The following is a 27,445-nucleotide window of genomic DNA, read 5'->3' as shown; positions in this document are numbered from 1 at the left end:
AGAAAATACCAGTAACTATCGTTGCTTCGAACATTAGAAAAAAAAATGGAAAAAGTTACCATATTTGTCTAAATACATGGCCCGATGTGGCCAAGAACCAAATATGATTGCCAGATTAAAAAATCTTTGTTTATTATCTGGGTCATGCATGGTCAGTTTAGGTATTATATTACTATTCTTTTAGTTTTTAATGTTTGCTTTAATATAATTGATACACATCAACACACGACGTCACACACGTGTGTGTGACGTCATATTTCCTGTATTTTTAAGCATACATGTTTTAGTACTAAATACATTCAGTTTTGTATTAAAACTAACACATTTTGTGTAAGTTTTTTTACTCACTCGAATAGAATTTGATTGTTCCAAGCCTAAGATGGACTCGTGGAATGTAATGTAGAATGTACACACACTGTATAATACTATCTTTTTACGAATTAAATTAGTCTTTTGTTTATTTTTAATTTTTATTTAATCATCAATCGGATTAATTAAAACATCTAAGTGGACAATTTTAATGTACTAGGGCCACACAAACAGATTGGAGGTATCAAATAAAACAGCAACAAAAGCATGTGCACAAGTTAACTTCTCTTAAGGAAGATTCTATTTGTATGGCTATGCCTTCTGGCGACGTGGAAGCGCACTTCAAGAAGTTTGAATCCGTAGTTTAGATTGGCCAGTTCGAAGTCACAAAACATCATTGAAGAAGAGTGGGAACGTATTCCTCAATACGTTATTAAAAACACAGTGGAAACGCCCCGAAAGATTCAAGCTGGGATTTTGGCAAGAGGTAATACTTGTATCAGGTACTACTTCTTTAATTAAAAAAATAATCAAAATTTGCTTTTATTGCCGAGTAATTGTTTGGTTTTAAAGAATTCATCAAAAATACATTTAAATAAAATGGCCAAAATTCACTATACAAAAATACACGATTATATTTCAATTAAATTTCATTGAACTAAAATCGACAATCGTAAAAGAATTATCAATTTTTTTCTGCAAAATAATTTATAGTTTCGTAGTCATGTCAACCGCTTCAGATAACTAGCAAGAAACTGTACAAAAAGTTTGCTTTTTGTGACGACGTATTTTACGCAATAACTTTGGGCTTCGGGGATTTGAGGCGGCAATATATTTTACGCGTTTTTTAAACCAACATTTATGTATTAAGTGCGAAAGTGGCCTTTAAAGGTAGTCCTTGTACTTTATTATAAATTCTATAAGGTAAACGTGCTGATTGGATTAATTATAGTCTATCAAAGATATATCAATTAACGAAAACAAGTAATTTAAAATTATTGATTAGTTTCTTGAACTATACTGCTTACAGCAAAATATATATGGCGGAATTTGTAAGATAAAAAATGGCCCAACATAATATATACGTGAAATGTACAAGAATATATATAATTAAATGTCAAAAGTATCCCTTATCTATAGCAGTTATTAGCAGCTAGGTCCCCAGTATTTTTAATGAAAGCTGCGGCGTCGGGCGGTCGGGCGCTCAGTATTAATCTTAGCGGACCTCCTGTGCCCCCTTGCGCGCCTGGTAGGTGGCATCGAAGGATCCCTGAGGGGGAGACATTTCCCCGATTTTCTCCGGTTTTCACGTGTTTTTTATGCACTAACGTCGGCTGGCTTAGAAAAATGTGTAATCTTTTTAGATGCAATTGTTTAGCGCTCCGCTTAGGCTTTGTATCCAATTAAGAGGTTTTTCCAGTCAATGCCTAACGAACGCGTACACACCATACCGGGTCATCTTAATATTAATAGATCAAGGTCTTTTTTACTTATGAAGCTTACGTATTTCAAATTTATTTATTACTCTTTAAATGTAATTTAATTTGACGAAATGAAACAAATGACGACTAATCAATAATAATGTTTTTTTTTGTTGATGTGAAACATCTATAGCCGCACGTAAAACCGATTTCTGGCGTGGCGACGCATGCCGTGGCGACGCGTCGCCACGCTATATGATGGTATATATATACAGTCTATATGCAGTAGTGTGTACGGTGTGTGTATTTCTAAGTCACTGATTAAACGAATTAAGTAGAAACGATTTGAAATAAATTCGTAATTTTTTGTATTTAATGAAAATAAATGTTTATTCAATAAAAAGTCATCGTTATCTGGAAAAAAAGTCGTAATATTTTATTTTATCATTATGACATATCACAGTTAGTTCGTATCACAATCGGTTCTTTTCTGCTTTTCATATTACTTTTACAAAATAATGTCGATGTTTCACATCTGCCAGGCGTCCCGTAACGGCTCACATTTTTTTATATATTCATTCATCTTTTCGTTTAATTTTTTTAACTAGCTCCTAAGGATTACTTTTGATTTAATAAGTACTTACAAAGTTGTATGAATCCCCAGCGGTGACTCAGTTTTTCAGTACCGAAATCGGACGCCATTCGACCGTATTTTTCATTCGACAAACGAGAATGTCCGTGTAAAAAATAGCGTCTCGATCTTTGCTCGCAAAAAATCCGCCGAAAAGGAAGCTTTCAACCATTAGGGTATTATCGGGGTAGGAGGGTGAAAATCAGAAAAAATTGCGCCGAGCCCACCCTTTCCTTTCGTAACCGTCGCCTCCCTACTTCCCGCTAGGGGGCGCACATGTGGTGGCGAATTACATAAACGACAGGTGAATTTGGAAAATTAAAGTTGTGTCACGGGGGTCTGATGATAGTTTAAACCGACTAATGCGAACAAACTGAACGAATCTATTGTAAATTTTTTTCATATTATCAACACGTACAACATTATTATTACGAAAAAGTTATAAAATGTTTTTTACAGACGAGCCAAAAGCTACAGCTATATTTTAAAATTATATATAATCTGTGAAAGCCTGAGTTATATTTAAATAAATATAAGGAATACAGACCAAATATTATAAAATTAAAATAAATCAGTGGCGCTACAACAAGTGTGGGCGATTTCTATCTCTGTTTTATGATCATTTGTCAATCTAATAGGCAAATATGTGATCAGTCCCCTGTGCCTGACACACGCCGTCGACTTTTTGGGTCTAAGGCAATCCGGTTTCCTCACGATGTTCTCCTTCAACGTTCGAGTGAATGTTAAATACAAACAGAAAGAAAGTCCATTGGTGTATAGCCGGGGATCGAACGTACGATATCAGAGATGAGAGTCGCACGCCAATGCTCTTAACATTCATATATTAAGTGCGAAAGTGGTATTTACTATAAATTATTTATTTATATTATTATTAATAAAAAAATGTAACAAAAGAAAAAACAATATAAATCTCACAACATAAGTACCAGAGTCGCATGCAACACGAAGAGCGCTAATTTACGTCGGGTAAATAGCGGGTGCGGCTAGAGCGGGCCCGAAATGATTATTTAATAGTAACCTTACCGTGCCCAAGGGTGCAGAGTAGACCCTTCTAGCCCTAGAAAAAGTTTCGCCCTACATAGCTACTATACGATACTACACGAGTAATGTGGCTAGAGAATGTTTTCCACAATTCAGCTGTAGAATTTAGAATAAACGCCGGTTTACGCCAGAGTTCTTAACTGTGCTACGAAAAATTAAACTAGAGTCTACAGTAAAGTTATACATTGCCATATGTACTTATTAATTCGTTATAATAAAAACGTTTCCTATATAAAATCTAGAAAGTAATTACTTACTTAGCTTTTTTGTTTAGCCCTCTTGTGTAAAAACATAAAAACGTGGCACAGGCATAAATTGATTTCACACACAAAGTTTGATAATAAAAAAATGTTACCAGGGTATCATCATTCCACAAGAAAACAGCAACTGACCAGGGGAACATATTAAGGGAATAGTTATATGAAGGCGCGGCCGGCGACCCTGTCAGTGCAGATTATATGGGGTTGGGTACCAAGGGCCCCCGGGGGTAAGACCGTGATAGTCCCATCTTACAATAGCTGGGGTACGGTACAGGGTTTTGTAACACAAATATACAGGTATTACGCTGAACTGACATTCTTTAATTAAATTACAATATTATTATTGAAGTGAAACTTCTTTAGGCGCATGAGGGTAAAATTGTTACGGAACGTCACGAAGATGTGCAGCGTTTTTGTCGATATTTTTTTCTTTAATAAAGATGTGCTAGTTATAATATTGTGGTGCAATTATTCATACTTGAACACCGATGGTGCATTAATACATTCAATATCATTATTATTTTATTAAGTAACCAAATTACCATTTTTTTTGTTGTTTTTCAATTTTGATAAGAGCACAGAACCAAGACCTCTTTTCTGAGACCCAGTTGGCTATTTTAGAAAATGTGGACATAAGTTAGCAATTATGATAATAATGAATTTGTTATATTATTTGGTTTATTACCATATTAATGGTGGTATTTCTATATACATAACAACAACTAATTTTAGTTCTGGTTTTTAATTAGCCTTAGTACCATTCATTAAATTATGGGATTACTCAATAATTAATTTACAAAGAAGTTTCACTTCTGACATGTGTACTTTGTACGTACGCACTTTTTTTAATATGTCGACGAAAGTGGCAATTTCTTGTTTCGGAGAAGAATACTCACACTGATCTAGAATCTGGAATAACTAAGATTTTGATTTTGCCTATTTTTTGATTAGTTTTTATATAAAATTCGACCTATTTCTATCGTAGCATTGCTACGAAAGAGCTACGGACTTTTTTTTCAGTTAAGGATAAATAACGCTGTATAATTTTAAATACTACACATGTAGTTTTAATAATGTTCAAATTAGACACAGTTTATTAATTGTCTGTAAACCTAAATTCTAGTACAACATAAGCACATTCTAAACAAATAACTTGTAAGAAAGCTTGCAATATAACTCTTAGTAGAGCGAGTACAAGTTAAGAAATCAAGTATAGTGTATTTAAATCTAAATAAAACCTTTATAAGTCGTTGAATAATGTCCACGCTTGACCCTCCGTGATATGTCACCCCACGTATAGTTTTTCTCCCTTGCCCCGACTGTGCCCTGATTGATTCTTACTTCAATGATAAACAGTTTTTTTCTAGCTGATGACCCAGCTTATAAAATACAACATTGTCGGATATTTATTTAACTCCCCAGAACTTTTGTCAGTTATTCTCGATTTGGGGAATACAAAAATCTAAGGGAATTTGAAGGAAACTACCACGACCTTAAACTAATATCGGGGGGTACTTTCAGCTCTATTTCGTAATAAAAAACAACCCCCCGCCGCATTACTTTCGGTTGGTTAATCCCCGTTGCGTGCGAGACACCTCAGTCGGTCCTACCAGGCGCTAATACGTAGCAAGGAGGTGGGTGAATTACTGCGGCGCCCTGACGGCGGGTCTCGCTAATTCTGTTAAAATTCTCAGTATGCTATACTCGCCTGGTAACGACGGTTTGGGTACCGGGGAGGGTTTACACCCCTGTAAGCCTTATGTGCCTTTTTATAGAAGCATTCAAAATGTAGACGCTGCTAAACGTACTTTGTTGAGGTTAATAAAGAAGGGACTCATACCCTGTAAACATACATTACATATATATATAAAAGATCAAACATATGTGGTTTATGTAAAACCAAACGTTTATGTTACCGTCCATTATATAGAACATAATAACACTACTGTATCCGACTTAGCATAGACAAGTAATCCATATTACATTACTCAAAAATTCAAAATCATTTATTCATTTAGGTAACACAATGTACACTTATGAACGTCAAAAAAGAAATACAAGATTTACTGCCAGTTCTCAAATCAAGGGCGTGGAACGGACGAAAAGAACTGGCAATAGTTTTGCAAAATGTTCCACGTGATATCTTAAAGTAATTATTATAAAATAAAAATCAAAGATTTGTCCTCTATCAGCAGTAGGCAATGAAATAGGAGCACGCACTTACATGCTCGCTATCTTATTCTAAGCATTCACTATGACATATATATTTTACCCTTATTCTACTGTTGATTGAGTCCTACAGAAGCACTCCAGTTTATTCCATAATTAACAAATCAATCGTAATTTTTGTCAAATAAGACCTCAATTTCGAGCAACTAAATAATCGAATTGCAATATTCGATTCTCAACCCTGCAAGTGAGGGGTCGTTGGGACCCCTCGTCACCATCGTGAGGGACAGAATATGATTATACTTCAAGGCCATGTCTTCCCTATAATAGGAGTCTTTATAATTAACAATACATATACAAATTCAAGGTTAGGTACAGCTCCATTCATTTTTTATTTTACCTAGATTTTTTATCTTGATATATATAATTCTTCTGTGAGTGTGTATGTCACTGAACTTCTCTCAAACGACTGGACCGATTTTGATGAAATTTTTTGTGTGTGTTCAAGGGGATCTGGGAATGGTTTAGATTCACAAATCAGCCCGCCAGATGGCGCTGCAGTCGGTACTTTCATACTTTGCTTTACTAATCGCTTGAAATATCATGCAGGACAACGTCTGTCGGGTCCACTAGTCTATATATATAAAAATGAAACCCGTTTTCCATTGTCACGACATAACATGAAAACGGCTTGACCGATTTGTCTGATTTTTTTTTGTAATATTCCTTGAAGTACGAGGATGGTTCTTACGGAGAGAAAAATTTAAAAAAATTGAGTGAAAAGTCTAAAAACAACACTTTTCTATATTCCCATACAAAATATTCGTAATAATACTTAAAAGTCAATTTGAACTTTAATACCATATCATAAAGTTCAAATGTTAGTGGAGGGGTTCCGGGAAGGTAAATTTTTATTTTTTGACATAATGCATTTGTTGTCTTATCAATTTTCTTTTTTTTATCTTACTAGCTAGACCGGTGTCCTGAATAGCAGAATAAGTATTTTTAACAAATAAAGAATCGACTGTTAGGCGGTACGATGTTCGCCAGGCCAGCTAGTTCTTTATATTTTATGTGTCGATCTTAGCATTGAGTCGTTGATGTATCCGAGCGCATTTGACAGTTCTTTTCTATAGCAATATCTCACTCGAATAACGAACGTTCTTGGAAAGTGGACGATAGCTGAGAGATAGAGAGAATAGAAACGGGGGAAAATTACAGAAAGCCAACAAAATTAATAATTATTTCATTATGAGTCACTTCTATACCGTTTAAAACATCTTAGGGATTTAAAGAAACCGCCTTGAATTCATGGTAGCCTAGTCCGTAGTAAAAACAAGGACCTTCTTCCTGTTGTCCTGTTTAGAAATTTAAAATAGCCAGCCTCCTTAACGTGAAATATAGTTAGTTGTGTGTTTGTTTAATTTTAAAATTCATATTGTATTTAAAAGTTTATAAACTAAACCTGTTTTCAACGAAACAATTGATCGCTAGTGGAAAAAGGAAACACGAAAATTTAAGTCTTAGTGAAATAGGTTATTAAAAATAATCTGTTACTACATATATTAGCTGCAATATATATGTATTACAAATAATAATAATATACTAAGTATATTTATTTTTATACTTTTATACGTTTTTATGTATTATACTATTACTATCATTTGTAATGAAACGTTTAGCCAAACTGTGTGGTCATTATTCATTGTAAATACAAATACTTTTTAGCTTATGTTCTTTTTGGACGTAGAAAATCCCAATAGAGAAAGATATTTCACAATACTTTGGGTCTAAGCTCTCGATATTATCATCTAGACTCATCAACATTTATAATTCGAGTCTATTGTTATTATTTCGCTGGCTATTTACCAAACGACTCTGCCGTACGTATTCATATTTTTAACCTAAAGACGTAACAGTAACATACTGTGGCCAAACTAAACAAACTTCTAATCTCTGACATCAAAGCAGTCGCACGGACCGCAAGTGGCGGCCGACGAATAAAATAGTCCGCTGTTATTAACAGCCCCTCTTCGTGGGTGTTGCAGATATACAGCTCATGGAACTGACAATACTCTGTTGTTTGGTGGCAAATTTATTTATTTAATTTAATCTTATAAAAAAATATAGAACCTTAATCTAAAATAACACAAAAAAACTAAAAAGTTGATCTCGCCGATTGTGGAATTGCGATGCAATACAAAAGAATAAGAATTACAAAAGCCACGATTCCGCAGGATAGGATATGGTTAAGAAATGTTTATGCAGAAGAGTTTTAAAAGATGTTAGGGAGGTAGCCAATCGTATGGAGTCGGGCAGCCTATTCCACAACTTAACGATCCCAACCAAAAAGCATATATTTGAGGAGCGTAGCATATAGTTATAAGAGAATTGGAATTCATTTTTAAGATAAGAGGGAGTTTTGGGATTGAAAAGAATTGAGTATAGAAGTAGAAGGAGATGAGCGTCACGTCTTAGTCGAATAGGTAGCCATCCGAACTTAATCACACGGTCATATTTGTATAAAACACATGCACAAATTCTACCATAAAAACGCTCAGTTGTGGAACAACAGACGGCGAGGTGATAGGGGTAGAATTTCGTATTCTGCCTCTTTTCTCAGTCATCGAGTAATGCGTAATAACTTGAATAGTATTCAAGTTATTTAAATACTTGTAACAGGGAATAAATGCTTAATAAAAGCCACATCTAGGTGACACAGCTCCACGCATCCGTATCCGAGAAAAAAGGGAGGTAGGGTCGAATATCCCAACGAGGGGGTCGGCAATGGAGTGAAGGAGCCCCAATCAATCTTACAAGTCGGGTTGGAGGCACTTTCGGAGGTCGCAGGAACCCTCTACACCCCAACTGACCCTCCCCACAAGGTCCGAAACTTTTGTAGATATTCCCGTTTTATGTGATTAATGTAGCGTTTATGACCGTACTATCATACCGGTTTAATGAAATTGCACTATTGTCTAATAACTTTGTTGATTTCGTCAAATAAAATATAAAGATATCTTTGTAACGCTTTTTTTATTCCAATTGAAGAATTATCGCATTAGATATGTAGAAGCAATGGCGCTGGTATCAGATGCCAAGTCATTATTACTATCGACCATTGAATAGTCGTAGTGGTTTTGATGTTATTAAATTATTATGGCAGCTAACACAAACACCATTGCTTCAACATTAATAATAAAGACTATGATATTAGTACAGTCAAATAGTCGCTAACTTGTAGATCTATTAATTTAATTGGCAAATGAAATAACCATATAACAGTTTTGTACTAATTTGACTTGGATGATATAATGGCGGATGATACCAGCGCCATTGCTTCGACATATTATGTATAGCAAAATATGTTGCCAAGTGCAAATTTCGGAGACAGTGAGACCAATTCGAGTCTATTTTTATGGAGAAATGATTTTAAAATTGGGTTTTTAGCGGATAAGCGAATGGTATGTACCCCATAGAGTAGCGTAGTAAAATATTACATATGTTGGTATGTGCTACTTTTAGTAGGCTAATTCAAAATCTGAATTAAGGCGAAATGAAGATTGCGGGGGCAGCTATAATAAATTAATTTCGGTAATTATAAATCAAGTTATGTTCACTGCGGGGGTTTGTAAAGACCATGAAGGCTGTGAAGGACGTAATAACGCTATAAAATGTAAAATTTTATAAGATGTTTTTATATCAAATTACTACCTACTAATGTAAAGCGATGACCATTATGATACCGTGTCATTGTTAATAAATAAATAAATCAGTGGCGCTACAACCTTTTTAAGTCTGGGCTATATCTGTTTCATGATCATCTGTCTAATAGGCAAGTAGGTGCAAGTGGGTTCGAGCGAATGTTAAATGCGCACATAGAAAGAAAGTCCATTGGTGCACATCCAGGGATCGGAACCTACGGCCTCAGTGATGAGAGTCGCACGCTTAAGCCACTAGGCCAACACTGCTAACTTTCAGAGCAATAAAATTTTGGAATGTTTGGTCCAACTTCCTTTACACATATTATAAGATTCGCTTTATTGCAATCCTTGCAATCCTAATACGAAGTAAAACTTTCAAGAAAAGAGCGAACCAATTCTTAAAAAGCGCAAGCCCTCTGGTATTGAGAGTATCGTTGGGCTACTTGCACGTTTGCCCCTTGATATAAAAAAATCTTGCAGCAAAAATTTTGCCAATCTTAAGGGATAATTTCCAAACAACTATCTACATCACTCCGGCAAAAAGCATCAGAAAGCGAGTTGCTCACTTTTCCGCCGGGCATCGTTTTTGTGTCTTGTCTAACCCCCGACCACCCACCGCCTCGCCTCAAGCGAGAAAAATGAGTTAGAAAAGATGCGTCTCCCGATTATACTGTACGTCCCTTTGTGTGAGCGATTCGAATTCCGAATCAATCGGTGTACCCCGCCGGCGGTCGATGGCTGCCTATCAACATAATGTGTCATCGCGCCTACGAAGCCTATTATAGTATCAAGATATAAGGGTGGGATTCCAAGTCGAATATTAGCGCTAAGTGACTGACGTATATAGACGTAAACGAAGTCTAAACTCAGTTAAAAAAACACAGGGAAACAGGCAAATGCTTTTGACATAAATAAAGCATTTGATTTGGTAGACCATGGCCAGCTTTTACAGAAGCTCATGTAGGCTTTATTACACTTATTACACTTTAAGACACGCTTTATAGAAAATCGAAATCAGTATACTAAAAGGAAAGTAGTCAGAGGCTTACTTTACGAGATCAGGCGTTACACAAGGCAGTAACTTGGGACCGTTGGAATTTATAAGTTTGCTGAATGACTTTTTGCCGATGATCCTTAACTATACTACACTATGCAAATGTTCATCTTTCTCGAGGGCCTCGCTAATCTATTATTCTAATATTGCAAATAGGAATATCAGTGCAATCATGCCCTTATACACTGCTCTTGTCAAGTTACTTGGCTACAAGTTCAAGCGAGTAAATTCACCCGTTGTCTCTGAGAGACTGTATTAAGTGTATGCTTATATACCCGGCCCTATCTGTTCTGAGTATGGTATGGTGTGACCAGCCTCAGGAGACAGCTATATATATATAGCATAAAGTTTTTTTTTATATAGAATAGGGGAAACGGGCAGGAGGCTCTACTGATGGTAAGTGGTACCGCCGCCCATAGACACTACTACTACTATTAAAATATAATATAACGTCATCAAATTAATATTAATTATAATAGGTTTCACGAAAATAATTTATAAGGGGAAAAAAATTTAAATTTGAAATACATAAATTGATTATAACGACAATTGCTGGCACTCGTATTTCGCCGTAAATGTATTTGCACACTAAAATTAAACATTAATTTATCAGAGTTTATCAAAGGCGTGTTTGTGGCATGATACAACTTTGTACACAACATTTTGGGAGCTTGGAGAGAAAAATATTATGCGGTTAACCGTAAACAATTTCATGATCAGTAGCCCCAACCAACTTTTGTTTATTAGGTAAAATATTTTAGCCAAATTTGTTTTACCTATTGTTAAAAAGTATCAAGATGTTGTATTGATTTGACTCTTAGATCAATTATATTTATTAATTGCTGATGAAGAGACGCTGGTGTGTACAAACATGATATTATTTAATAAACTAGATAATAAAACTAATAAAATAAACATTTGTAGAATTGGTTGAATGACTAATAAATCGTTAAATTCATGTAAACGGAAATTATTTAAATAAGTCCGCCATATCCAATCGAAATTTAAACTTTTCTACTTACTTCCTAAATTTAATCGAACATTAGAAACGCTTAGTAGCGTTCTTTAGATAAGTATTAAATATATTAATAGAGATTTTCCGAAAAGTTTTCTTATATTTTAAATAAAGATAAAAAACTTACCTTATTTTCACCATCCAAGCGCTCTTGATAAGCAACATTCTTCATATGCTTCAAATATGCTGTCGTAATCGGCACACTGTAGTCAACATCGTCGCTATAATACAAGCCTCCAGGCCTCCACGGCTTTGGAACTCTGCCAAAGTCTGAAGTAGACGGCAAAAGTTTCTTCCTCGGCGGAGACGATTTAGGCGGATCTTTAGATGTCAAATTAGCCACGTCTAACGGATTGTACTTCTTAACTTCCTCCCTCTCGCTCTCATCCTCTTTTTGTAGGGGACTGTCAGCTCTAACGTCTTCGACGTCGATCAAGCTGTCGTCCTTTTCAATGTCAACGGCTGGTATGGGTTCTGATTCTAAAGGCTCGATTGACGGACTCCGTTCAAATATCGTAGAGGAGTACTCTGCTTTCTTTGGAGTTAACTCGATATATGTTGGTTCATCCTCTGCGTCTGTAGGGCGCGGACTGTCAACTTTTTTCAATGGTTGGAGATCCGTATAGTCATATTTCGGCTCGAAGGAATAGTTTTGTGCGGCATCTATTTCGGATTCCCAGTTTCTGGCGTAGTCGGGAGGGCAGTGGGGAAGGAATGGAAGGTAAGGGGGATGTCGGGTCGGAGATGGTGAGGGCGTTGGGAGGGGAGGTGGAGACGCACTTCGAGGCCGACGAGCACATTCTGCGCATCCTGTCAGGAATCTGGTGACGGCTTCCCGGGGAAGGAATGCGTATGTTTCCGTTATCTAAAAGGAAAATTTTAAAATGTTAATGCTGCCATCTATGAACAGTCGTTGTACTTTCAGTTAAGATTGTAGTTTATAAATTGTGCACTAGATGGCGCGATTCAGCAAAATGTTTTTAACGTTTACTACATTTTACGTTTTTTTATACCATGATTAATACCAATTGCAAAACTGTATTAATATCAAAGTGTGTTATTATTATATAAATTATTAGTTGTTACAGTAAATACTACAACTATTTAATGTCGCTCAGAGTATAACTACTACTTCCTTGACACAACGCTAGATGGAAGTTTTGTTCATTACCACGATTATTTCCCTAGTTTAATATAATATGTGTGCAATGTGCATAGTATCAATCATGTTCCTAACTTTAGTAAAAAAAATATAAAGATATAATAAAAGGTATAAACAATTTACAAGGATCGCTTACAGTTCGATATGTGCGTTTTTGTCCTGCATGTTTTCCCGGTCTTCCTTCAAGTTCCACATGAACTGTATAGATTATATCGAAGAAATTTTCAACAACTGCTACTTTTCTGTAGACAGGTTCTTGATTAGGCGCATTCTGTAACAAAATTATTGCCTATTAAGTCAAAGTCGTTACTGTGTTTAGCGCCATCTATTGGCATTAAAACTAGTTTTGTAGTTTTGCTACTTGTCACTAGAGGGGAGCTCTGGTCGCATTCATGTGCTCACTTTGTATTTAGATTACATTTATACATTCTTTTTCTAATGCAAAATAAGATTAAGTTGTTCTTGTAAAAATAACTCAGTGAAATTAATTGAAATATAAAAATAACACAGGTTTAGCAAGTTGGCTGGTTTTGGCCTTTATATTTTAAATATGAATTTTATTAGTGTTTGCGAGCCTTCTGGCAGTGTGAGGGTCCGTGAGCGACGAGTATCACTCAACATCAGATGAGCATCCCGACCCCTAGTTTGACACCTAGTAGCAAAAAAATTGGCTAGTTAAGTTAATAAGGATATTAGAGCTCGTCTTAAGAACATGATTGTTTGGTTGAACTTCTTTCTATCTATTAATTAGCCAAATAGAGCCAAAATCACTACGTTTCGGAAACGAATCGTTTCAAGATGCATGCATCATTTCTTGATCATTATTTGAACTAGCAAATAAGCGGGCTCTAAGCAGGTATAACATAGCTTAGAGGTTCTTTGACGGGGAGTATCCAGGGCGTGATTATGCCCTGGGCGTTAATGACCGTGCCCCGGGCAGCGTAGGCGTGCCCTGGGCGGAGTTCGAAACCTAATGGCCGCGGCAATTACGTCCTCGCACGCATTTTTAGTGTTGTCCACACTGTATCGATTCTTATTGAGTGTAATTGTTCTTTTACAATAACTATAAAAGCCTAAATCCAGCACACAGATGGTGTCATACATTTCTGGTTTGATTTGTTGATTAGCATTCTGTCTGAAACATGTAGAATGTTGAGTCCATGAACAGTTCCATTCGCAAACGAGCAAATGTTTATTGCTTAGGAATGAAAATAGCGCGCCTAACAACTTTTATGCATAAAAGATACGAAAAAATATGCCGTCACAAATTGTATTCACACATCAATTATATTCGAATATAAAAAACCAAACAGTAAAAAAAACTATTAACTAAATAGAAATTTGAGGTATAAATTTCTTTTTTTTTAATTAAATTTTTTATTTAATTTAATTTAGAAATTCGACCGTGTCCTCCATGTACGGTTTAAGCACTCGCCCGGTACCGCACAACCTTCCCAAAGGCCGAGAACAAATTTAAATTAAATTAAAACTTGCCCTCGAACCGGGAATCGAACCCGGTAGCTCACCTAGCTGCCTTAATGTTAGTTATTCAACGAATAAGTATCGCAATACAGCGAAGAAATGTTGCCACAGAGACCAAACTTTTTAAATATGTTTTATTTTTCTATTTATTAATTTTTACTTATTATTATTACTATGTAGATTAAGAAAATTGTAAATACTGTTTATTTGTATGTTATTAAACAGCAGATAAACGAGTCGTAGGTATAGAAGACTTTTACTTCTAGCAAACTACAAATAACGGAAACTTTCAAATACTGATTCACCAATAAACTGTCAAGTGTCAGCTGTCAGCGCAATGTGACATTGAACAGTTGTGCGAAATGTGAAGATAACATCACTAGCTCCCCCAATTAGCGAGCCCGCGAACCCAACGTCAAATAAAAATAAAATGTACGAAATATCTCCAAATTCACGTTAAGGCACGGATCTCATTTCACAATGAAAGGGTGCGTTTAAGCTGTCAACATTTTCAAAATATTATTCAGAATTGTAATTAGACTGTGTTCTGTGATTGAAAGAAAGAAATTAAAACTTATACAGTATATTGAAATAATTTGCGCATTTGGGAGATTATATGAAACAGTGACTTTGTATAAAAAAAACTTACGTCCAAGTTTCGGCATTTTTTACATGATTTTTTGATGGCATTTTTTGATTACGCGTATTCTTTGATAATGTAAGAAAAAAAAGGGTGCGTGTACTTATGTACGCGCGTAAGAATTTATACTTCTTTGGCATTATTAAAAATAGTTTTTGATTGCATGCAAATAATTAATTCCAATTAAATAATCAAAAACTGGAAAAGGAGTCATTATAGTCAATAAAGTTCAGTTAACATTTGAAAAATTAAATAAATAAATATTTATTATTCTCTTACATTAAGTGTAACATAATTTCTATTATTATTCGAATGTTGTTTTTAAATTATGTCCAAAGGCGTAGCATCTTCCATGAGCAACTTCATTCTGTTCATTTTGTGTCACGGTGTGCACGCATCGTAAAATTTCACTCTCATAAAATTTTCATAACGCGCCTAATGAAGTATAACTTCAAAAATACAGTTTATATATACATATGTATATAAATATTTTCTTAATACATGTGTCTTTACTAACACACCGAAAATACGATAAGATCCAGCCTAACTTAAGACTAAAAAGTAATTTAAGTCTATTTTTAACAGAAGAAACTGTCCCAAAACACTACTGACAGTCTCTATTAAGGGGAAAACTAGCTTCCGCACACAGATTCGCTTGGATTTTAATTATTTCACAAAATAATACAAAATGCTGCGAACACTGCTCACTAATGGCTCTGAAAGGGGCCAGCCCTTAGCAAGAAAGACGTGATTTCTCTCCGTATCTTCGAGCGGAAGATTCTTTAGATTTTTGTAGAATCTTCTTTCTAGATCTTAAGCTCTGTTTGCAACGAGGGTATTTGGCGTATTCGCTACAATGAAGAACTTTATAACATCCTAGCCGACGCCAACATCGTCCAATTAATAAAATGCAACAGGCTCAATTGGTTGGAACATGTGCATCGAATGGCGGACGTCAGACTCTCAATGTCCTTACTGAACATACAACCCGGTGGCAAGAGAAAACCCGGTAGACCGAGGCTGCATTGGTGGGATGGAGTTGTCAAGGACCTCGAAACAATAGGGGTCCGTAATTGGAGGCAGGAACTGGATAGATTGGGATGGCGAAGTGTATTTTAGGAGGCTAAGGCCCACAAGGGGCTGCATAGCCATTGATGATGATGATTCAACAAGAATTGTTATATTTCAATGAAATTACTTAAAATTTCACGCCATCTCTTGGTGAAATCCTTTCCCTAGCTTTTGAGTTTATAATTATTTAACCAGGTTTGATCTACTTAAATGAGTCCTAAATAAGAAATATACCTATAATATATAATAGTGATGTGTTTAACACAATATCGACGTTTCTGGGTGAGCGCGCCGATAATGAGTCAGCCGAGCGAGCGCCGCGTCATGTCGCCTCATCACTGCAATCTCCCACCCATTGATGGGGATTGACATTAAAATATCGATATCGATAAATTATACTTTGGTTTTGAAACTGGTATGGCAAATTAAAACTTGGTAGAAACTTAAACATTAAATTGGTTGCCAAAATAACAATAAAAAAACTTGGTAAGGAAGCTCACGAATTTGATTATATGCGATATATTTAGTAATTAACCTAAAATAAACTGACATGACTCAGAGTTCTGCATTAAATTAAATATTGTTACCATGCTTAACACAGCTTAAAAAAAGCCAGCACCTGTCTGTTTCACAAAACCCTATTAACAATGACGTTGAACCTTCTGAATGCTGTCTACGAATATCGACATCTATATATATATAATGAAAATGGTCTTCGTTTGAGGCTCAATCACGCCTAAACCACTGATCGTATCGACATGAAACTACCACCATTCGATGCGAAATTTTTCTGGCTATTTATTTATTAAATTCCAACGTTCCTTCATTTTTTTATTGCTGTTTTACTTTTATGAAAATTTATCCATACGGACTTCACCGCGGAAACATTCGGGGAGGCTTCCTAGAACCTCAAAACGTCAACATCGGTTAAAAACTCGATTTTCGAAATATTTCAATTTTCTTAGCGGGAAGTTAAAAAGAAGAATAATAAAAATATGAAAAAAAATAAAATAATGAAACATAAAATTTATTTTAATTCGTCCAGCAAAGCGGGCGCGAAACGGCTAGTTTTTATATAAAGAACATATGTTCACAGTAGGGAAATTGTTCTTGTATTTAATATTATTTATTTATTATTATTAACACTTCCTTGCATTAACATAATAAAAATTGAACATAATGAAATGAAAAGGAGGACAACTGGCGGCCTTATCGCTTTCGAGCGATCTCTTCCAGGCACCCACTGTGAGACAAACATCTATTAAATTAGATAAGGTAAGCAAGAAGTGCAAAGATACATAATACATATATAGCTATTAAGACAAAACTAAAACAGAAACATAAAAACTAAACTAAAAAAGGATATATGAAAAATAAAATGAGCATATGAATATTGTATATTCCTTTTTTGTTTTTCGACGTGATCTTATTGGTTTAGTAATTTAATTTATTTTTTAATGTAAGGATAGTGTATGTATTTTTGTGAATAAATAAATCTTTCATATTGTAAATCGAAACTATGGTAACAAATGTAGAAAGGTAACATTAATTCTGAATCCAGCGACATTTTGATAAGGCTTTGGTTATAAATTTTATACCTATTTGTTTTTCTTATTACGTTAAAGAAGATTGAAAAGGACAAAGCCATTTGAATGAGTGAGTTAGTGTTAGTGCACGTTAGTCTTAAGTGCTTTTTAGTGGTAAGTGTAACACAAGACCAGATAGTTTTCCTCTTAATAATGTAAGTAATGTTATCGGGCATTTAGTTATTTATCCTTTTTAGTAAAGACTTAAATTACTTATTAGTCTTAAGGTAGGCTAATGTTCCTTGATGTCTCAGATTACACGTGTATTTAAAAAAAAATGTCTGCCAAGTAAATTGCCAGTATAATAATATCGATAACCATAAACAAATGTTACATCCCTAAGCCGGTTTGCCGCGCATTAATCAGCCGGCTGTCCCGGCGCGCGCTTTCGATCCCCGCCCGGCCCGGGGCCTTCGTAGGGCTGGCACTAACGACCAGTTACCATAAGTTATAATATCTGGGATTTTCATATAGTACCGGAGGATAGGTAACTTAGATAAAATAAAATAAATAAATCAGTGATATTAAGTGCGCCAGAAGGCTCACAAGAACGTTACCGGCCTTTTAAGAATACTCTTTTCTTGGAGCAAACTAAGTCGAATTGGCTCGGAAATACTTCAGTAGGTACATCTTATGATTTCCACCTCTCATGGCGATACGAACAACATGTCATAGACACTAAAATCGAAGAGATATTAGGGGCAAAAGGCATGGCCTACTTATCTTAAAAATAGAAGAAGAAATAGATATTAGAGTCTAAGTTGCCAGAAAGCAGTGTTGCCCTAGATTCACTGTGTGACTCTCATCCCTGAAGCCGTAGTTTCGATCCCCGTCTGTGCACCAATGGACTTGTGCGCATTTAACATTCGCTCGAACGGTTAAGGAAAACATCGAAAACACCGGCTTTAGATCCAAAAAAGGAAACAGACTGACCACTATTAAACTGATACAGAAATCTGAGGCCCAGACCTAAAAAGGTTGTTGTACTTTAATAAATAACAAAAGCCTTTTATTTAAGATACATTTTAATATATTTATATAATCTCATTAAATATATAAATAGCCATTTAATTGTAAATTTAGAGACTTTGAATGAACGTGTATAAAAAATCTTGTTCTCGCCAACAGAAGTGGAGACAGTGGAGACTCGCAAGACTGAAAATGATTGCCCCCTCATAATATCGTATATAACAATTTGTTTGTAAAGGGATGCGCCTTTGACATTTGCGTATTTATCAACGCTTAGTATTATCTGTATATGCATAAATACCGTAAATTGTAATCTGTAGGCGATGTTGTAAGCTGTCTACAACTTAATTCAAAACAGTAATACCTTGTCGAAGTCATAATATCTTATCTTTAGCACCATATTGTTAATAAAGAAAGCTTTAATTCTTTTAGATTAATGATCTCAGGAAGGAAGGATCTTACAGTTTTTTTATATAACAGGGGCTCGCGAGTGCGTTTTTCGAATTGGTACGCTCTTCTCTTGAAGGACCATAAGTCGTATTGGTTAGGAATTACTTTAGTGGGCAGCTGGTTCCACATAATGGTTGCACACAACTGCTTTAAACGATCAGTTGTGGAACTACAGACGTTGAGGTGATACAGGTGGTATTAAGCATTCTGACGCGCGATAATGAAACTAAGCCGCAGGTAATGTTCTGACGGAAATGGAAAGTGACTGGTCGTCGACGATTCGAACCGCTCATCGTGGAATACAGTCAAGTGGAAGGAGCTGGTACTGGGGAGCTCCCGCCCAGAGGTTTAGAAGGGAGATAATTATACTATATTATGATATTATTTAAATTGACTGAACTATTCTCAATTCAAGAAGCGTGCCGGTCCAAAGTTAACCATTACTTGAGACCTCGGCAGAACAAAGCACCGCGCGGCCGTCCGATTGGCTGGATAGTAGATAGTAGTAGATAGAGAGGCCAGTGAAGGGCGTACTCGAGGAAAGTGGAGGAGGCCTACGTCCAGAAATGGACCAAATAAAGAGGTTGATGATGAGGTTGTTGTTGTTGATGACTAAGAATACGCAATTACTGTGCTTTACTACACATGAAATCCTACCGGGAGACTGCTGGAAGCTAGTGTAAAGTTGTTTTTATCTACCAGGCAATTATAAATCCGAGGCAATTCACACCCAACTATTCTTTTATCAATTCAAAACTGTTGCCGAAACAACATTATTACGCCATTGGCACTTGTGTGACCTAGTGTGAATTGTACCTACAAAGACTAGCTATAGCGTATTTACAAAGCGTGAAGGAGGCAGCGAAGTCATGTGATCCGAACATCAGTCACCTATCCCTCGTCAGCCCTGACACATCAGGGCTGTCAGCAAAATAACTTATATATATTTCTTAATAAAATCTTTAGGGGAATCTTTTTATCTTACAATTTATTCAATTTATTTATTTCTATCTTCAGTAGAAAATAAATAGTGTCATTAATTGATTGTCTATAAATTTCATTTATAGAATTTTGACCATAGATTTCGTGGTAATCTATATTTATATCATAATTATATAAAATGAATAGCAATGTATGTTGCTAAGCGCTAAAACTCGGAGACGAATTGATGAATTCGGGTATTTTTTAATTTCAATTTTTGGAAAAGCCAACAGCAAAATGTTATATTGGTAGACTAAGTCAAAATCATATTAAGGCTAAACAAAGTTCATGGTTAGAGATATTCATAAGTAAAAAAGTAAGCAAGAAAAGAATTTTTTTTTAATTAATTATCTAGTGACCTGTCCCAGCTTTGGCTGAACATCAAATCGGAAATAAATAAAGCACATACACAAGCACACAACACAAACACAAGCACACCCGAAAATATCGGGTAATGTCGAATTTGGAAAAAAATTTTTTTTTTTTAATCAGTCCGGTAAGTTTTATGTTTATTCGTTACAAACATACAAAATCCTTTTAATATTATGTACTAAATATTTGGATATAATATTGTCAAATTTTATATCCAGCTTCATACATTTCACTCCTCCCCCCCTTTATACAAAAAAAAAATAATAACATCAAAAACCCTTCCTAAGTAGAGCTATTTTTACACTAACCCCAAGTATCAAGACATCATCGACATCGTTAAGTGACAACCCTAGCGGTTACATCGTTGGGTGGGGAAGGAGAGGGCGGAAGTGTCGTGCGTGCGATTTAATTCCATCGCCTTTCGCCTCACCCGGCCGCGGGCCCGCTGGAGTGTGCTCGAGACGTAGTGATGCGAGCGTTTATCGATAAAATGTATAATAAAAATAACACTTTAACGAGAATTTACATGTTTTTGCTTTTTCTACTTTTTATTTTAGAACAGGAGGCGAACAGGCGACTCAACTGATGATAAGTAATACCGCCGCTCATGGACATACTGTCAGAAAGCTTGCTTGCGTTGCCGGGTTATAAGCAATTGGTTCGGAAATACTACAGTGCGCAGTTGGTTCCACATAGTGGCAGTGCGCGGCGGTGCAGTTGTGGAACGACGGACGTCGAGGTGATACGGATGGAATTTACATATTCTACCTCTAAGTCCGATGATGACACTCATCTGCAGGTGCTAACCTCTGAAAACTCTCCATGATGAATGCAGTAGGAGATGCACAGTGACCCCACATCTCTACGCGACGCCAAGGGATCATGCCGCTCAGATAGGGATTGGTCAGATGACAGATTACATGACATAACCAATAAACTTCTGTAGATTTAATTTTTAAAATAGTTTTTTAAATTATTTGTTTACTATCTTTGCAATAAAATATAGTTTATTTATAATATATAATAATCATTAGACATAACCATAGACTTCCTTCATTCTACAAGAACTAATCAAAAATATAGAATTAAAAATAAAATAGTACTATCGATATTCCGTTTTCATCTCAAAGGACATCACTAGTGAAAACTAGAAGCACTGTCGGCCGTCAACGGGCTGCTCGTAAAATACCAAGAGCAGGTGATTCTGTCGGCGCGGCGCTCTACCTAACAATCCACCGAGTACTGTGCCACAGATACTAATAGGGCTGGCATTTTTTTATAATATTTATTAGATATATTTAATAAATATGTGATTTTCAACAAGTCTAGATATATAAATATATACACAAAATAAAAATGTATTTATTCATTTTAAAAACAATTCATTATAATATGTGTTAGATTTATAATTTAATTACATCTTTTTTAAATTATTTTTGTTTTTCCAACTGTTTTCAACACTCATGCAGAGTGAGCGCGTGGGTGCATATTAGTGAATGAGTGAAATGTATATTCTACTTATTAATAGGTCTCGGAAGCATCTCCAATGATATTAGATAACTTATTTAAATATAGCACCGTAATGTTTCTGCCCAGTCTTTCTAACTTTCCAAACCAATGCCCAAGAATTGTTCTTGAACCTAAGACCGGCGTAAACGCGTTAACACACCCCGTGTTTGGATAAGCCGATTAAAGTGTGGTAGCATCAGGAACTTGTTTTGAGTTTTGACAGCCCTAAATTGACGTCATAAATTACCTCGCATCTCGACGTAGTGGGGACTAGCGCTAAACTTATGCTCCCCTGGTACATTTCAAGACGTGTACCCGTTATGTGCTCGCTAAAAGGTACTTTGAGGAAGTAAATAAAATCCAGCTCTCAGTGGAAGTACTGGTTCTCCTGGACCCTTGGTAGCTTAGAAAAATGAATGTTTATTTTGCATTATATTTTAAAATTTTTTAATAACAAAATAAAATATTCTTATAAAAAAGAGCTATTCAAAAAACACCAGTGGTGCCCTTTTTAGGTTCTCTCAGATTTCTGTATCTCTTTCATGAACATTTGTCAATCAATAAAAGTAGGTGTTCAGCCTGTTCACGCCGTCGACTTATTGTGTCTAAACCCGTTAGCGACTGTTAAATGCGTATATAAAAGAAAGTCTATGAAGTGCACAACCGGGGATCGAAACTACTACCTTTACTCCTCGAACATTTTGTAGTAAAAACCGCTAGTTCTCCAGAAGGATCGCACTGATATGATAGGTTCTGTTACCTGTACTTTTAATATAATATCTTTTAAGATACCTAGCAATCAGAACTGATCGATAAATAAAACTTAACCATTGTAATTAATAATGCAAGGAATAAAAATACATTTCAGTTGGATTTTTATTAGATGTTGGTATTTTGACAGTGTCAGTCTGACATTTCAAAATGGCGACGGTAGTACCACTTTCAGCCGCCGGCCAAGAAAAGTATGTGGCACTGTAATCCTTATTATAACGAATATAGGTTATTTTATTAAATAGTCTGTGACATAATTAACGGGTTTCTATTGATAAAATAGATTTTCATCGGTTCAATAGATCCATTGATAAGGCAGCGTTCAAGTAGTACGTCACGCATTTTTTGGAGAATATTGACACCCCCCCCCCCCCATGTAACGCGCCGTAACGTTTTTCTGTACCCAAGTATAGTAAAACGTTTCGTGACCACCAAGTGACTCTTTATACCTAAAACTTACCATTATGTGGTGAAAAGTACTGGAAAGTCGAAAATAATATTAATAACGCGTAATTCAATCCCCGCCCCGCATCGTAACGTTTTACAAAAGGACCCCTCCCCCCAAATTCGTTACGTAATACTTGAACGCTCCCTAACCTTAGAAACTTTCCTTCTTTATTATAGACTAATGTTACAACTACTACACAAGCTTAGTCAGCGAAACATACCGTAAGCGTTATTTCAAATCTTGCTTTTTACACTCCGTACAAATACTCGTATAACCTAACGTACTGAAGTGTTAAATGTCGGAATATTGATCGGAACACAATATTTTATGTCAACTCGGATCAAACAATGGTCGCAGTATTGGGGTCCGGATAAGTGGTCGGAAAGAATTAGAGGGGACGCTCAAGCAAGCGTCAAGCGATTAGGGCGGTGACGGAACAAACGGGCGACTGTGCTGCGATTTAATAATCGCAGGAGCCGAGTCAAGCTTATACGTAAGCGTACTACGAGCGTACGTTTCTAATTTTATGTTATTAAAACGTGAAAAGGAATTTTTTGGTACTTTTTATTATGAAAATAAAATAAATCAGTGGCGCTACAACCTTTTTAGGTCTGGGCCTCAGATCTTTGTATGTTTCATGATCATTTGTCAATCTATTTGGAAAGAAGGCGATCTCTGTGACAAACGCCGGCAACTTTTTCGGTCCAAGGCAACATTTCCTCACGATGTTTTCCTTCACCGTTCGAGCGAATGTTAAATGCGCGCATAGAAATCCAATTGGTGCACAGCCGGGATCGAACCTACTACCTCAGTGAGAGTCACATGCTGAAGCTTAGGGCTGCTCAATTTTTGTATAAATATGTAAATTAGGTTATTACTCTTGCTGACTTATATAATTTATATATAAAACTCTATAAATACCTATAAATTTATGTTATATCTTTTAAAAAAATTTCGTTTCGTTGCGACTTCGACGTTGTTTTTAATCAATTGATAAACGTCTTTTAAGTAAAACACTATTTTGACCGGATTGAAGTTATGTATTAATATAAATTACATAATTACAGCGTGCGTGGTCACGGTGACGGTGAAAATAGTGTTTTATTCAAATGAACATAAGTTATGTTAATCAAAGACAAACGTCTTTTAGTTAGTCGCAGGTTTGAAAGCCTCATCTTAGGGTTCGTAATACCTACAAGTCTGAAATCCCACGACGGCGTGGCCGATCAAGTTTTTCCTTTATGTTTTGACGGCACTTTGAAACTTCTGAGTGTTTTTCAACCCGAGACATTTTACATGAGAAAATCTTCTTTGAGAATGTTCGCCGTCACGACCAATTGGTGTAACTTACATTCGGATAAAAAATTCACTAAGGTATTTAAATAAATGAAATTTAGCGTAGTTGTTGATAGGAGTACAATTTTTTTATGCCCGGGAAATGCATTTGGGCATCCCTTGCCCCCAAAAGTTGCAGGGGTATGTGGGACTCGACCCACACCAGATTGTCTGCTATTCAGAGACTGGGTAAGCAATACCCACTAAAACCACTCCGAGTAGTTCCTCAAAAGCCGCGTCTTGCCTTCTATCGGAACCTCAACGGCATGTTACACTCAAAACCATGTTCTCGTATTTACTCCGCATCTTCTAACACTAGGATTTGTCTTAAAGCGCTCCCTAGGAACACATATCTATGAATAAGAAATATTAATTTAGAAACGTATTTTTTGAAGTAGTTTTCATTGTCAGCCATGACGGTTGACACTGTCAAATTCAGTCTTTCAGATGATATTGTAAGTCACTTAAGATTATATTTTTAGATACGAAGAAATATTCGAGCACCACAGTTACACGTGATATTTTTTGAGTTTTTACACGCTTTATATTAGCTTCACCTGTATGTATGTATGTAACCGACTCCTTCGGACTCGATTTTGACCCACATTAAACAGACAGATTTAATTCAAACTTTGTACACTTATAAAGAATCAGCGACAATATAATAATTTCATAAGTTTATCTCGAAAAAACAATGAATTTTTTTAAGGCCACAAAGCTATACGATTAAATTGAGACATGCTAGGACTAAAAAGTGGAAAAATAATTCCTAATTTAGGCTGAAAATGGTAATAAACAAAAAATACTGGTACATATTATTGTGAAAAAGCGTGGCGGGCTCTGTGCCATATTTTTCGTCTATCGAGCAACCCAACCCGTTATTTTTCACTTTTTAGTTTGATGTGCTTTAAAAGCGTGTTTTTTAGTTTTTATAAACTATATTTATTTATTATTGTTATCATTTCTATTGCAAATAAAGTGGCAACATCAAATCAGTGATTCTATAGTCGTTGTTCTCAATGATAGTAATTCATAATGGCGTCGCTGTCAGCTTCTATTGTCATAAATACACAAGAGCTTAAGCTGAACAACATTGAAGTCAGTTCAAAGACAAAAGTTAGTGAGATAGTTTATATATATTTATTTAATTAAAACAAAAGTGGACTTTGACTAAATATTTGGTTGGACGAACTAGGTGTACATAAAAGCAGAGGATATTCAAAACCAAGTTAGCCCACGGCGTTCTAAGCTATTTAGTTCATCCTAGTTTGAACTAATTTTAATGAATTTCAATTTAAGGAAACTTCCAACAAGACTCGCTAAGATCGCTTTTGAGAAATACCTACTAAATGTTCGGTTCTTATCACTCTCGCAATGAACAAAAGTGACAAAACATTCTCTCGTATCAATCTAGTATCAAAACAAAACAAATCTATTTGGCGATTCGCGAAAATCAAATTATTAATAATACTATATTATAACAATTTAATCAATTCCAATGTTTATTGGAAAAATTATGTTACAAGAGATTTTTGACATAATATGTGAGGCATAGTTTCGTTTCTGAATCTTACCCAAATATTATCTATTACAATATCTCTTATGTCAGTGTCAAATAAAAAATATGTCAAAATCTTTTTAAGGCTAACACTGGCGACGTACCTTGTGGCCAGTTGGCACAAATAAAAGCCTTATTATACAAGATTGAATTATTAATAAATAAAATACATGTCTGAAACGCCATCATCATCTATTTTAATCACCAAAGGTGTTTAAACCACTAATACACTTCCATCAATACCAGGGCGTTATGAACAAAGAGATATGTAACGAGATATGGTTATCGCTTTCTTTTTAACCCTTCTGTCATTGTGGGTCAGAGCGACCCTTATTTGAATGCGCACGTGGCTTGAATATGTCCACCCTAAGCTATGTTCAGTTTGTTCAATGCGTTTAAACTGTAGGTTCTGTGTTACCAGTAAATAACTGTTCAGGTTTGGGTGTCATCCACTTTTAAGAAATATATCTGTGAATGGATAGTAGGGGCAAATTTACACGAAGTTAATAGTATGAGTACGCACGGTACAGCTAATAAATCGTAAAAACCGCACTTTTGGAGTCGCGTAAGAGTGGTACAAGTGTGTCGAAAATGCCCAACCAAGTAATTTACAGTTGGACAACTCAACACGGGCAAGCCCTTGTAGAAAATGTCGAGCGAAGCGCGTTGAAACTTTGATCAAAATTCTGCTAAAAATATGCTTAGGGTTGGCAACACCGAAAAACTCTAATACCGTAAAATGTGCTGGATTTATACGAAATCTATTTCAAAATAAGCATTTCATTAGGCTACGTTTGTAGAAAAAAAACGACACAAACAATAGAAAAAAGGTATTAATACATTGACAGTTTTATAATAACGCATTATCTAGTTTAATAAAGTTGCAAACACAAAAAAAATATTTATACATTAGTAAAGAAATTGACATTTTTTATTTTAAAATGTTGACTTTACTAACTTCAGGTGTCGGTTTTTTATGACGGTGTGCGCGCGCATCGTTAAAACTTACTCTCATCATTTTGCCCTAACGCACCAAAAGAAGTATAACTTCAAATAATAAGGGGACGTGAGTGCCTTGTTTAGGGTCTCATATGATACACTAAACGCATGACCGTCAGTACCCCGTGTCTATCCTTTATAAATACGATAGCCATCATCTTAATTCTCTTCGTAATAAAAAAATATTCCTTGAAGAAATATTATCTGTCTGTGGTGACAGCCCTACCGTCGCAGCGCAGCGGGCGTGCCTGACATGGGATCTGTCGGCTCGGCGCGTTTCGTCGCGTGCTCAGCTTACCGCACTATACAGCGATTGAAACAATTTGATACTCGGATTTATTAGATTTTTCCTCTATTTACCCCTCAATACGCTATACCAATTCCAAAGTATTTTTAGACATTAAATAAACATTTAACGTCATAATCTAAGACTAAAAACATATGTGTTAATGTTTTGTATAAAACTAGTTACTAAGTGCTAGTTTTG

At 35.6% G+C, this 27,445-nt stretch overlaps 1 protein-coding gene across 4 annotated transcripts in view; it reads right to left on the bottom strand.

Moving 5' to 3' along the window:
• LOC125050054 (nucleolar protein 4) overlaps positions 1-27,445 on the bottom strand; it is a 106,495-nt gene that overhangs the window by 49,017 nt on the left and 30,033 nt on the right. For all 4 annotated transcript variants that reach the window (XM_047649618.1, XM_047649619.1, XM_047649620.1 and 1 more), the window contains exons 2-3: positions 12,924-13,058; positions 11,753-12,490 (exon numbers count right to left, since the gene is read on the bottom strand). In XM_047649618.1, the coding sequence (XP_047505574.1) occupies positions 11,753-12,490; positions 12,924-13,058 (873 nt within the window). The remainder of the gene's footprint in view (positions 1-11,752; positions 12,491-12,923; positions 13,059-27,445) is intronic.

Source organism: Pieris napi, chromosome 6 (genome assembly GCF_905475465.1).
Source record: "Pieris napi chromosome 6, ilPieNapi1.2, whole genome shotgun sequence".
Lineage (NCBI taxonomy): Eukaryota > Metazoa > Arthropoda > Insecta > Lepidoptera > Pieridae > Pieris > Pieris napi.
This window is presented reverse-complemented; position numbering and strand designations above follow the sequence as displayed.